The sequence below is a fragment of the Microtus ochrogaster genome, linkage group LG9 (genome assembly GCF_000317375.1).
Source record: "Microtus ochrogaster isolate Prairie Vole_2 linkage group LG9, MicOch1.0, whole genome shotgun sequence".
NCBI classification, from domain to species: Eukaryota; Metazoa; Chordata; class Mammalia; order Rodentia; family Cricetidae; genus Microtus; species Microtus ochrogaster.
The window spans coordinates 27085570-27098548 of record NC_022034.1 but is presented as its reverse complement, the minus strand read 5'-3'; the positions used below and the strand labels follow the sequence as shown (position 1 = coordinate 27098548).

General features: G+C 41.8%; 1 protein-coding gene across 2 annotated transcripts in view; it reads right to left on the bottom strand.

Moving 5' to 3' along the window:
• Positions 1-12979, bottom strand: part of Ak9 (adenylate kinase 9) — a 108893-nt gene that overhangs the window by 69063 nt on the left and 26851 nt on the right. For both annotated transcript variants that reach the window (XR_003378370.1, XM_026787467.1), the window contains exons 9-13: positions 12486-12560; positions 11301-11399; positions 8618-8757; positions 8358-8538; positions 3388-3532 (exon numbers count right to left, since the gene is read on the bottom strand). Coding sequence is in view for 1 of the 2 variants with exons in the window: in XM_026787467.1 (XP_026643268.1) it covers positions 3388-3532; positions 8358-8538; positions 8618-8757; positions 11301-11399; positions 12486-12560 (640 nt within the window). In the remaining variant the exon portion in view is untranslated. The remainder of the gene's footprint in view (positions 1-3387; positions 3533-8357; positions 8539-8617; positions 8758-11300; positions 11400-12485; positions 12561-12979) is intronic.

Sequence of the window (12979 nt, the reverse complement as noted above, 5' to 3'; positions counted from 1 at the left end):
CATAGCTGCGGTATCACCATGTCTGCCTGCACACCACCGTGCTCCCACTATGATGATGATTAACTGAGCCTCTGAAACTGTAAGTGAGCCACCGCAATCGAATGCTTCTTTTATAAGAGTAGACATGGTCATGGTGTTTCTTCACAGCAAATGAACCCTAACTAACTAAGACAATCATCTAGATGGACATTAGGGTGTCATGCCTTGTCAGTTTGGGTTCTTCTGAAAAGTTCTAAGAAGGATGATGGATGCTTTCACCAGCTTGTCGGCTACCCAGAAAGAAGAAAGACACAATAAATAGTCAAGAGTGTTCTTGTTTAAATGGTTTAAATGGTGCTGGCATAACTGGATATCAACATGTAGAAGAATGAAAATAGACCCATATCTACCTCAATGCACAAAAATCAAGTCCAAATGGACCAAAGACCTCAACAAAAATTAAAGCCAGCCACACTGAACCTTATGGAAGAGAAAGTGGGAAGTACACTTGAATGCATTGGCACAGGAGACCATTTCCTAAATATAACCCCAGTAGCACAGACACTGAGAGAAACAATTAATAAATGGGACCTTCTGAAACTGAAAAGCTTCTGTAAAGCAAAGGACATGGTCAGCAAGACAAAATGACAGTCTATAGAATGGGAAAAGACCTTTACCAACCCCACATCCGATGGAGGTCTGATCTCCAAAATATACAAAGAACTTAAGAAATTGTCCATCAAAAGAACAGATAATCCAATAAAAAAAATGGAGTATAGATCTAAACAGAGAACTCTCAACAGAGAAATCTAAAATGGCTGAAAGACACTTAAGGAAAAGCTCAACATTCTTGGTCATCAGAGAAATGTAAATCAAAACAACTCTGAGATTCCATCTTACACCTGTAAGAATGGCCAAGATTTAAAAAAAAAAAACACTGATGACAACTTATGCTGGAGAGGATGTGGGGTAAAGGGAACACTTCTGCATTGCTGGTGGGAGTGCAAGCTAGTGCAACCCCTTTAGATATCAGTATGGTGATTTCTCAGAAAATTAGGAAACAACCTTTCTCAAGATCCAATAATACCACTTTTGGGTATATATCCAAAGGATGCTCAATCATACCACATGGCTATGTGCTCAACTATGTTCATAGCAGCATTGTTAGTCATAGCCAGAACCTGGAAACAACTTAACTGCCCTTGACTGAAGAATGGATAAGGAAAATGTGGTACATTTACACAATGGAGTACTACACAGCAGAAAAAATAACGACATCTTAAAATTTGCAGGCAAATTGATGGATCTAGAAAACATTATATTGAGTGAGGTAACCCAGACTCAGAAAGACAATTATCATATGTGTTCTCTCATAAGTGGTTTTTAAACATAAAGCAAAGAAAACCAGCCTACAAATCACAATCCCAGAGAACCTAGACATCAATGAGGATCCTAAGAAAGACATACATAGATCTAATGTACATGGGAGGTAGAAAAAGACAAGATCTCCTGAGTATATAGGAAGCAGAGGGACCATGGGAGAGGGTTGAAGGGGAGGAGGAGAGGAAAGGGAGGAGAGCAGAGAAAAATGGAGAGCTCAATAAAATCAATAAAAAAGTCCTTGTTTAGTGAAAATCCAACAGCACCAGGAAAAAGAGGTTAATTTCTTATTGAGTGACTTCAAAACAAGAAATGCCAGAAAACCTCCAAGTTCATACAGAAAGCCAAACAAATAAACCACAAAAATGAAATACGCCATAATACGTTTCATAACAAAATCTTCCATAAAACCAAAAAAGATTGCTATAAACTACTTACACTCTGGATGTTGAGAAAAGAGTATCAATAAACAAAATTTTAAATAGTTTTAATATACCATGACTAAGTAAGATGTATATTAGAAATTAAAAAATAACTTGATGTTGGAGTACAGTGTTGTTGATCAAATGAACAGGTCAAAGCATGCAAATCATTAAGGTTGTCTTGCTAGATGCTGACAAGATAAAAATCATTCTCAAGGAGAAACACTTGAGATCTTTAAATTATACTTAGCGGAGTGGAGTGGTCACTCAAGGGCTAAGAGCATTTGAAGCCCTTCTATTACATGAGTTTGGTTTTCCAGCACCCGCGTCAGACAGCTTGCAGCCCCCTACAATTCCAGCCCCAGACTTCACAGTGAAGTGAATCTTAGGGATTCGCTGGCTCTCATCTGTGGGCAACTTCCACAGCCTTTTTTTTAAAGCTAAGTTTCCTTATCCACTGAAATTAAGGTAAAAGATTTATGAAGATTATATAGGTCTTACATGCAAGGGAACTAGCACAACTTTATTGCGTAGTAAGTGCTCAAAATACACTAGGTATCATCATTTTTGTAATAATATATGTTTCATCAGAAAAAGCATATCAGAAGTGAAAGCAAAAGTCTTGTGATGTAAAATTGTGCTGCCCGAGGCTCTAGGAAACTGAAGAGCGGCAACCGAATCTAGTCTAAAATTGTTGGAGCTGATCTCAAAATTTGGATCCAGATCTTTAAATGTGAAGATACCACACAGTGTGTAGGTAGTACGGAATCAAGGCTATTCTGTTACAACAGGCATGACGGCTCACACTTGTGATTCCAGCACTCAACAGACGGCAGAGGAGAACTGATGATTTAAGCACAATATTAGCCTGGACTACATAGTTCCAGGCCAGATGGATATATGGATGTATATGTATGTGCATGTGTACACATACATGTATGTAAGAAAAGCAGACAACAATTAGAGATCTCAGTTCTATCAAACCCCTCTATCAATTACAAAAATAGTCATGAAATTAGAACTCTCATTTTCCTAAAGAAAAACAATCAAGTAAAGGTCACTTTTGTGTTTACCCTAAAATATCACAATCAGCAGTGAGTGACCTGGTCAGGAGCTGGGCTTTGGAAAGGGAAGGGGGGAGGGTCAAGTGTTGTGTGTGCAGTTTCTGTGTTAGCTTTAGAGCCATTTAACTGTCACCTGTACAATTGGAGAGTTGTGTTTAGCATGTCACTGAACTTAGTGTTTTCCAAATACAAAGATTTAGCAATATCAAGGCTGGCGTATGGTGTTAAACAGCAGACACGATAGGGGTCGGGTGAGGGTTGTTTTAAATGCCAGTGCGGATGAAGTCACAAGCACTGCTCAGCCTCTGCACAGTAGGTAGACCCTTGAAGAAAGACACATTCAAACATGCCTTTCCTTAAGGCTCCAGAAATTAACGCTTTGGGTTGCGAATCCGTTTCTTCTCTTTCCTTCAGCCATTCACTGAGAGACTAGAGTGCGGATGGCAAGGACAGTAAGATGGATAAACTAGCGGTCCCGCCCTCCACCACCAAGCTTGGCCGTCCACCGAGACGCACAGATTGTGAAACGGGACAGGATCCACCTTGCTTCCTAGCTTGCTGTTCCATGAGCAGCTTCTCTCTCACGGCTTTGATGGCCGTGGTGGTGGCCTCCATTATGGTGTCCTTAATCAGCTTTTCACGGGCGTCGTCAAAACGTGGCTGAACAAGCTTAGCGTAGTCAACTACCTGTGGAAATATTCAATAAAGTTAGTGTACGCTCAAGGTCCTGTGAATATAAAACACATTTCCCATCTGTCTGTCTATTTGTCTGTCTATCTATCTATTTATCTGTTTTCTAAAAATAGATAGCATCTTTGAAATTATGTATCAAATTCACTGATTTAAAAAAAATCTGTATTTTTAAAAATGTATTTTCATCATTTTTAACTACGTATATGTGTGTGGGTGTGGGCACATGTGTACAGATGCCTGCAGAGGCAAGAGGGCTCGGGTCCCCAGAGCTGGAGTTACAAGGGATGTGGGTGCTGGGAACTGAATTTGGATCCTCTGGAAGAGCAAGTGTTCTTCACTGAACCATCTTTCCAGCCACCTAGTCTTGATTTTTTTTTTAAAAAAATATTTATTTTCATGTGTATTGAGTATTTTGACTACATGCACATATACATGTACTATGTGTATGTTTTATCCCTGGAAACTAGAGTTATGTATGGATGCTTGGACACCACCAAGCTGGGAACATGGGTGCTGGGAATCAAACTTGGGTCCTCTGCACAGGCAGTAAGTGCTCTGAACCACGAGCGTCTCCTTATTTTGTTCTTATACGTGTGTTTTATCTTCATGTATGCCTGTGTACTACATGCATGTGATGCCCTCAGAGGCGAGGAGAGGATGCTGGATTTCATGGGGCTGGAGTTATGGCTGGTGGTGAACTGCTAGGTGGGTGCTGGGAACTGAACCTGGATTTTCTGGAAGAGCAGCCAGTGCTCTTAACCACAGAGCCATCTCTCCAGCCCCAATTTCACCAATTTTTAAGGTAATTCATAGGAACCAGTCATATTTTTGTATAAAATATAAATAAATATAAATTATTTATATATTCAGGTTGCATATATATGCATATATATGTATTTGGCTTATATATTTGGCTATCACTCTTCACTGTCCCTTCACACTCTTCTGAGCCCTCCCTCTTTCCAACTACTCCCCTTTTGCTTTCATGTAATAATAATCTTTAAAATCGAATGATGATATTACTATGACATGTCTTTTGTGCCTTACATAGCATACTCCTTTAAAGGACCCAGATACCGAGTTCAAAAGCACTGAGATGAGTAAAATACCTTGTCCAGACTGAAAAGTTTATAGGAATGGCCAGCGACCTAAGAGAATGTACAGACAGTCAGAATATCGAGGTAAGAGAATCAGTCTGAGGACTGGAAAGGACGGCAGATGGCACAGACGAGAAAGTCCTTCTGTGACCGAGGACATCAGAACGGAGGATGGAAAGGCCAGGAGCAAAGAGGAGAAATTCAACAGAACCTGAGCCTCTGAAGAAAAAAGGAAATGTTGGGAATGAAAACTGAGTGAATCTTACTTTAAAAAATGAACCAACAATCACTTCTCAGCCTTTTGGCTATGATCGAGTGTAAAAATGAATAAACATGTCAGAAGTGTATCTAATAGTCTACAACAGTAAGACACAGAATATTTGGAATGGAGGATGAGGTAAAGAAAATATGACATTTTAACATCAACATGGGGAGAAAAATGAGACAGCTTCTTGGTGAGGACCCAGGGGCCCCCTGGTTTTCTGTGGTGGATGGTTCCAGGCTTTTTCTTCTAGCCCATTCCTATTCTTTGTGACTTGGCTCTCTGCCAGGGACCCCAACCTGTCCAGGCGTTCCTTCTAGCCAGTCCCCACTCCTTTGTGACTCAGCTCTCTTCCAGAGACCCCCACAGCCACTGCGCTTGGCTGGGAATCAAGAACCCCACAGCCACTCTATTGGCTGGGATCTAGAAGGGGCAACAGCAACCGCAGAGCAGAACACCACCCAAAAAAGATGAGACCAGATAGCCACACCAAGAAACATTTGAAATGTCCTAATTCTAGAAGTCTAGATCCCAGTGCAACCAATTGACTTAAACCATCTCTTGTCTAAAAGACAAAACAAGCAAACAAAAACAACCCACCCCACCAGCGAAGACACTCATAGTTGAGAGCAAAAATCAGGAAGCCGAGCTACCAAGCAGGCGGAAACCAAAACACTTGGTGCAGCTGTTCTGATAAAAGTAGTTCAAAACTATCCATAAAGAATAGGGGTGGTCAATATGTATTAATAAATGGAGCATTACACCAAGAAGACACAACATAGGAAATCAAATTCGGTGGCTCCAACTTCCATAAAAAGATGGGGGTTCCTGATGCAATACTAGTGGGCGACTTCTACACGTTACTCTCTTCAGTTGACCTGTCATTCAGACTAAACGTCAACAAAGAAACTTGAAAATTAATCTGCACCGTAGACCAGATGGCTTTAACAGACGTTAAAGACTATTCCACAAAAGCTGTCTTAACAAATACAAAAGAGTTTAAATAATTTCTTGGAAACTAATAACAAGAGAAACCACAAAAAGTATACAAACACTTGGAGACTGGACAGTACCCTTTAAATTTTTATTTAAAAATTTTTCATTTAGCCGGGTGGTGTTGGCGCACGCCTTTGATCCCAGCACTCGTGAGGCAGAGGCAGGTGGATCTCTGTGAGTTCGAGACCAGCCTGGTCTACAGAGCTGGTTCCAGGACAGGCTTCAAAACCACAGAGAAACCCTGTCTCGAAAAACCAAAAAAAAATTTTTTTTTCATTTATGTGTATGTATGTGTGTGTCTCTGGGTATGACACATATATGTGAGTGACCATGAAGATCAAGAGAAGGTCTTGATCCCCTAGAGCTGGAATCGCAGGCAATCCTGAGGCACCTGATACGATGCTGGCAACTGAACTTGATTCTCTAGAAGGTCAGAAAGCACTCTTAACTACAGAGCTCTCTCTCTAGCTCCTGAGACAATATACTCTTGGATGGTCAGGGTCACTGAAGAAAGATGGGAGGAAATTAAAAAAATTCCTAGAATATAAATGTAAATGAAAACACAACTTATTAGTTAGACTTTGGGGGGACACAGCAAAGGCTAAGAGGGAAGCTTATAGCTGTGAGTGCTTAGATAAAAAAAAATCAGACCACTCTTAAATAAATAACGATGCACCTCCCAACTTCAGGAAACCGCCAAGCCAATCCCAAAAGCACTAACAAAGGCTAGGGAAAAGGTAAATGAAATGGAGACGACAAGAAAAATATAAAAAAGCAATGAAATAAAATTTTGGTTCTTTGTAAAAATAAACAAGGTCAAAAAACTCTTAGCCTGAGGAAGCAAAGGAAAGATGGAGGAGTCAAAGTAATAACACTGGAAATGAAAAGGGGACATACGCCACTAGAAAGTGAAATAGTCACTACAAAATGACAGAAGTATGCATACTGTTTATACAACAAAAGGATACACAAACAGGAACCCCGAGAAACGACGAAAATATAAGAAGTACATTAAAATGGGCAAGATAGGTGGACACCCACTTTAAAAGCCAATGTGTGCATGGCCAATAAACATGAAAATATCCACCTTTCCAAGGTATTAGGTAAATGAGATATTACCAGACACTCTCGAGTGGTTAAAATTAGGAAGATCCCCCCAAACAAGTGTCACAGGGACGGAATAACTGGCCTTTCAGTCAGCTCACGGGTGTGTAAGTTAGCAGAGCTGGTTTGGGATTGTCTATACACACTGAAAGACCATACACGCATAGTTTCAAGTCCCAGCAACAGTCCTGTTAGACAGATTTCCAAAGCATGGCTATGCACGTGTGTGCAAGAGACTCATACAAGAATGTTTATGAGAATTACTCATAACGCATTAATCTGAAATAAGCCCAAGTTTCCTTTCCAAATATTCAATTGTTTCCAAACTATATTCAATCAACAGAATAAAACAAGAACAAAATGAATGAACTCTAGCTACAAGTAGTGACGTGGGTGACTTTTATAGTCATAGTGTTCGCTGAAGGCCAGACATAGAGGATATAAAGTAGGTTCATAAAGTTAAAAAAAAACACACAAAACTAAGCTAAGGAACTGGATAATACTTCCATCATAAAACTACAAGAGGGTGGAAGTTAGCTACTTGTAGTTACCTCGTTGGGACATGTGGGGTGTGTGGAGGCTTGAACGTGGAAGAAACTTGAAGAATACTTGTTGGCACTGAGAATATTTTGTATTTACTCTGAGTGGTCAGTAATATGAGGATTTACTTTTATGAAAATTCTATTAGTTTCTCTTTTCTGTTCATTTTTCGTATTTCATAATAAAAAAAGTTAAGAACAAGTAGACAACGTCGTCCTTCCCTCAGCTGCGTGTTGAACGCTCTCAGAACTCACCTGATTTCCCTGACCACCCGCCATTCTGCTAATGGGTGTCACAGGGAGCGCTCTCAGAACTCACCTGATTTCCCTGATCACCCCCCATTCTGCTAATGGGTGTCACAGGGAGCGCTCTCCACACACTGATCTTCTCTAGGTTCCAACTTTTATTAAATCTTTTGCCTTTACCTTTAGTTATATTCCAAACCTGCCTGCTTTTAGCTGCCTTACTGCTAGGCTAAGAATAATTTCCTTACATTTTAGAGTAGAGACAAGATCACGGGAGAGGAGAGGGAACGAAGCCGACAGGCTAGGTTGCTGTGAGAACAGTATTTGCAGGTACCAGAATCACCAAGAATGAATATAGATAGGCCTGAAACTGGGGGCAGAGGGCAGTGGGACGGACCCAGAGGGAGATGACCCAGGATATGGGGGCTGAGATATGGGGCTGTCGGAAGCATGGCGGGATTGCAGATAGAAGAGCCCATGACTGTGGGGAGATGTCTTTGCTACAGCAACCCCAGTACAAGTATCAGGTTCAACAAAAACTCTAAAGTTAAAACAATGGCTAGACAGATAGTTACCTTGCCTTTGAAGTATTCTGCAATCAGGTTGCACAGTGTTGTTTTCCCTGAGCTGCCAGGCCCAAATATAAAGATTTTACATGGCGGGATGGGCATAGGTGGTAGAAGGCAGGGACGGGGGTTCAGCAAAAATGATCTTAGTGTTTCTTCAGAAGAAAGGCAGTACATTTTACCTAGAAAACTTAAAATACGCCGTAAGAGTAAACGACAGAAAGCATCATGGGCAAGTTTAAAATGTAGGCTCTAGAAAGCTTACTAACCTTACAGAATAATCAGCTGATCCTGAATAAATGTTCCCATCCTTCAAGGCCATGGGACAAGAACGCCCCCACTTGCTGCGGTACCATCTGTACCGTGGTGCGATGAGTTTGTAAGATGAAAGTGTACGGAACAGTTCTTCCTGTGAAGCACAGATGCTACCTCAGAACGTGAGCCTCGGCTCTGCTGACAGCAGCGGGACAGGACAGATCCTATTTGTTTGCTAGTACTTAACTAAAGCACAATTTAGAATACACATGTTGGCTCTAGTTTCTGTACTCATTCAAGGTTTATTTAATAAGATTAACTTTAAATTATTTTAAATCTCTCTGTGTGTGTGTGTGTGTGTGTGTGTGTGTGTGTGTGTGCATGCGCATGCGCATAGGGAACAGAATGCTATCAGTTCTCTCCTTCCACCAGGCGGGTTTCAGAGTTTGAACTCAGGTTACCAGGTCTGGTGATACATACCTTAATCACTTTAGCTATCTCTCCCATCCAGTTGTCATTTCATTAAGAAAATCTTATTTGAATTTTACAGATAATTTTCTGATGTGGGAATGCCATATATCAATCTGTTGATTTCATTGGTTAAGTAATAAAGAAACTGCTTGGCCTGATAGGTTAGAACATAGGTGGGTGGAGTAAACAGAACAGAATGCTGGGAAGAAGGGAAGTGAGCTCAGACGCCATGCCTCCCCTCTCCAGAGCAGTCATGATGGAGCTCTGATCCAAGATGGACGTAGGCTAGAATCTTCCTGGTAAGTCACCATCTCGTGGTGCTACACACATTAATAGAAATGGGCCAAGCAGTGTTTAAATGAATACAGTTTCTGTGTAATTATTTCGGAGCATAAGCTAGCTGGCGGCTAGGAGCTGGGCGGCAGGAACGCAGCCTACAGCTCATACTACAATTTTCTCTCATGTGGTAATAAATGTCATCTACAGATCTACATCTAATCAGTATCTGAAAATACCCAACTGAGCAACTTTTAAGATGTGCCAGACTCTATAGTTAATGAATGAATCCTGGTCTAAGCTGTTTTCTGTTGTTGTTTGGTTGGTTGTTCTGTTTCTGCTTCTGGATTTTGTTTTTGTTGTTGTTATTTGTTGTTTTTTCAAGACAAAATTTCTCTGTGCAGCCCTGGCTGTCTTGGAACTCATTCCATAGACCACGCTGGTCTCAAACTCTTTAAGACTGTCTCACTATGTAACCCTGGCTGAACTTGCTCTTGAGACCAGGCTGGCCTTGACTTTACAGACTTCTGCTTGCCTCTGCCTCCCAAGTGCTGGGATTACAGACATGCACCGTCACACTTGGCTCGAAGCTTTTCAGGGCCAGACAATATTCCACTCTGTGTGCATAGATCTTTTCTCAGCCACTCCCTCACTGACGGATGCTGCAGGGCTCCACCTTCTGGCGATTTGACAATAACTTTCCTGACTGCATTCCTGCTTGGAGGAAATGTCTAAGAGTAAATTACTGGATCCTTTTCTGAGGAACCACTCAGCTGTTTTAAGAAGCAGGGGACCATTTTGTATCTGTAGTACTACATAAGACTGCGCTAGAGTGCACCTCCTGCTCAGGTCCGGCACCTGCAGCTGCCTCCCCCCTGCACAGTCCCGCAGGCACCCCACCGAGATGCTGGCTTTACCTCTCCACCTAATAGACTTCCAGGTACCAGGGTCTCCCACTTGGAACTGAGTTTATGTCAAAGGGATATTTGGTCGCACGTCCAGCTCTCTGCACCGTTTCCCTGCCTCCTTCCTAGGAATCGAGAGCCCGGCTATCAGTGTGCACTCTGAGACCTCCCCCATTCTCAGGAAGATCTAAGAAGAGACTCCTTCCTGCTTTTGCCCCTAAGCCCCGGTTTACTCTCTCCAGAGCCCACCGTGCTATCTCTGGCAATGGAGCCTGCACTTCCCTCAGAGTCCCGACTATACCGTTCTCTATCTGTCTGTCTGTCTGTCTGTCTGTCTGTCTGTCTGTCTGTCTATGGCACTAATAATTCTTGTAATAAACTCCTTAGTTCCTGTTAGTTCTCAGTGACCCCTTTGAACCCTAATCTGAGCTCCTTCAGTATCCCAAGGAACAATGCCAAAGAGTTCCATGATCTCCCACACTCGCTAACACGTTACATAATGTTCTTCTTCATGTGAGACGGGATATCACTAGTCTTTGGACTGCCCAGTTCCCCACCATCAGTAATACCGAACATATTTTAATTTTAAAGATGTGTAGGCGTGTGCACACATATGGGTTTGTGTATGCGAGCACAGGTGCCTAAAGATGCCAGAGTTGGAGCTACGAATGGCTGTTAACCCCCTGTGGGTGCTAGGCATTGAGATCAGGTCACCTGGAGGAGCAGCTATTGCTCTTGACCACTGAGTTATTTCTCTGGCTCCGTTTTATGTTCTCAAGTTCATGTCCAAGGTCAGTCTGGATTACAGAGCGAGTTCCAGAACAGGCTCCAAAGCTACAGAGAAACCCCGTCAAAACAAAACAAAACAAAACAAAACAAAACAAAACAAAACAAAGGAATACTGTGTTGAGATCATAGTTTCTCCCTGGAAGAAGATATCTTTATGGAGAGCTATCCTCTTAGACCTTAAGATTTTAAGAGGTACGGGCTAAGGACACAGATAACACAGAACAGGCGTGTTTCTAAATCGGCCAGTTGAGCTCACCGTGTCTATTATGTCATTCATTTCTTCTTCTGTACTCTGCAGCTTGGTGATAATGGCGGCTCTCCTTAGATTCAGGTATTTCAGCCGTTCTATGACTGTCTAAATATAAAGAACAGATATTTGAATATTGTCGCAAGCCACACACTGGAAAGTCATCTGTTGGGGTCCAGCCTAGACAACTTCATACCTCCCTTTCCTAGTTTCTATGCATTGCTAGTTATCTTTGATATTATTTAAAAAATTTTAAAAATATTTTTCTCTTTTGAGTCAACATTTTATGTATCTCAGGCTGTGCTTGAATTTGACATGTGGTTGAGGATGTTTTTGTAATTCTGAACTGCCTGTCTCTGCCTCCCACATGCTGGGGCTACAGCACATGCCATAACGTCTGCTTTGTGCAGTGCAGGAGATGGAAGCTGGGTCTTCACCCATGCTAGACATGCTCGGAACCTACCGAGTGCCAGCCCCAGCCCCAGCTCTTTGGTGTTTCTCGTCTTCTGTATGCATGACTCCGGTCTCTACCCTCTCCCTCTGTTGTCACACTGTTACGTTCTTCCTCTCTGACTGAGGCTGTCCTTATTGGACTAGGACATTCCAGTTAAATATGACCTTATCTTATCTAGAATGATACGTCTCTAACTATAACACAAACTACCACTTGTATATGTATTTTCCTCAATATACTGGATCCTATATAATGGGAGTCGTTCATAGATTCATCAACTTCCTTCCCATATGCATTCCTAGAGCTCATCATTATGCCAGAAACTTAGGAGATTTAGAAAATAGTTATTGTGTTTTGTGTTATTCATTAATCCATAGTGCTAGGTATTAGACCTAGAATCTCATAACAAAAATCTCTGGCCATCATAGTGTGCATGAAGTGGCATCCATCTCGGTGTTCAGTTGCACACCCTTAATGACTACTGATGTTCAGTCTCCCATCCCCCACTTCCATCTGCCATTTGCTTTTTCTCTTCCTGGAGAAGACACTGTGGTCACAGAGAAATTTTAAATTCAAATATAGTTTTGCCTTAAACATGAACAGATGAATAAATGCAACATGGCATTTTAAAGTGTCAAGACGAAAAGATTAACCTAAAACAAGTGTAGTTCTGGAAGATTTGGGAATCGTCCGACTGCAAGACACCTGTGCTCAGAGCACCCCCCCTCCCCCGCACTCACCATGAAGTGCTCCTCTGGGGACTTATTCCCATCCAGCTCAATGAGATACTGGGGATTGTGCTCAGCCATTAGATCCTGGAGAAAACCAAATAGAAACCTGATAACTCAGGATCATGGGGGAAGCTGAATGCCAGATGAAAATCTTAATAGCAAATAGGAAATCTTAAGAGCTGATTAGTTCACTTTGCGCAGGTTATAAAGCGTGTCATTTTCAGCACTGGACAGATCTTTTGCAAGCACAGAGCTACCTTGCTCTGTTTTTCCGCATGAATTTTGCCCGAGGTGCTAAGGATCTGCAGACTAGATGATTGCTGGACCACTGAGCTACACTCCAGCCCCTGCTGCTGTCCTCCCCCTCATTTTCCGCTTCCCAACGTTTAAAAGTCTTTCCCAATGCAAAAGGTTTTGGGGGCATTTTGCAGCGTATAACTGCAGCTTTGCTATTTTTGATGCCACAGAGAAAGCTGATTAACTTTAAATCATGTACTTCCTTC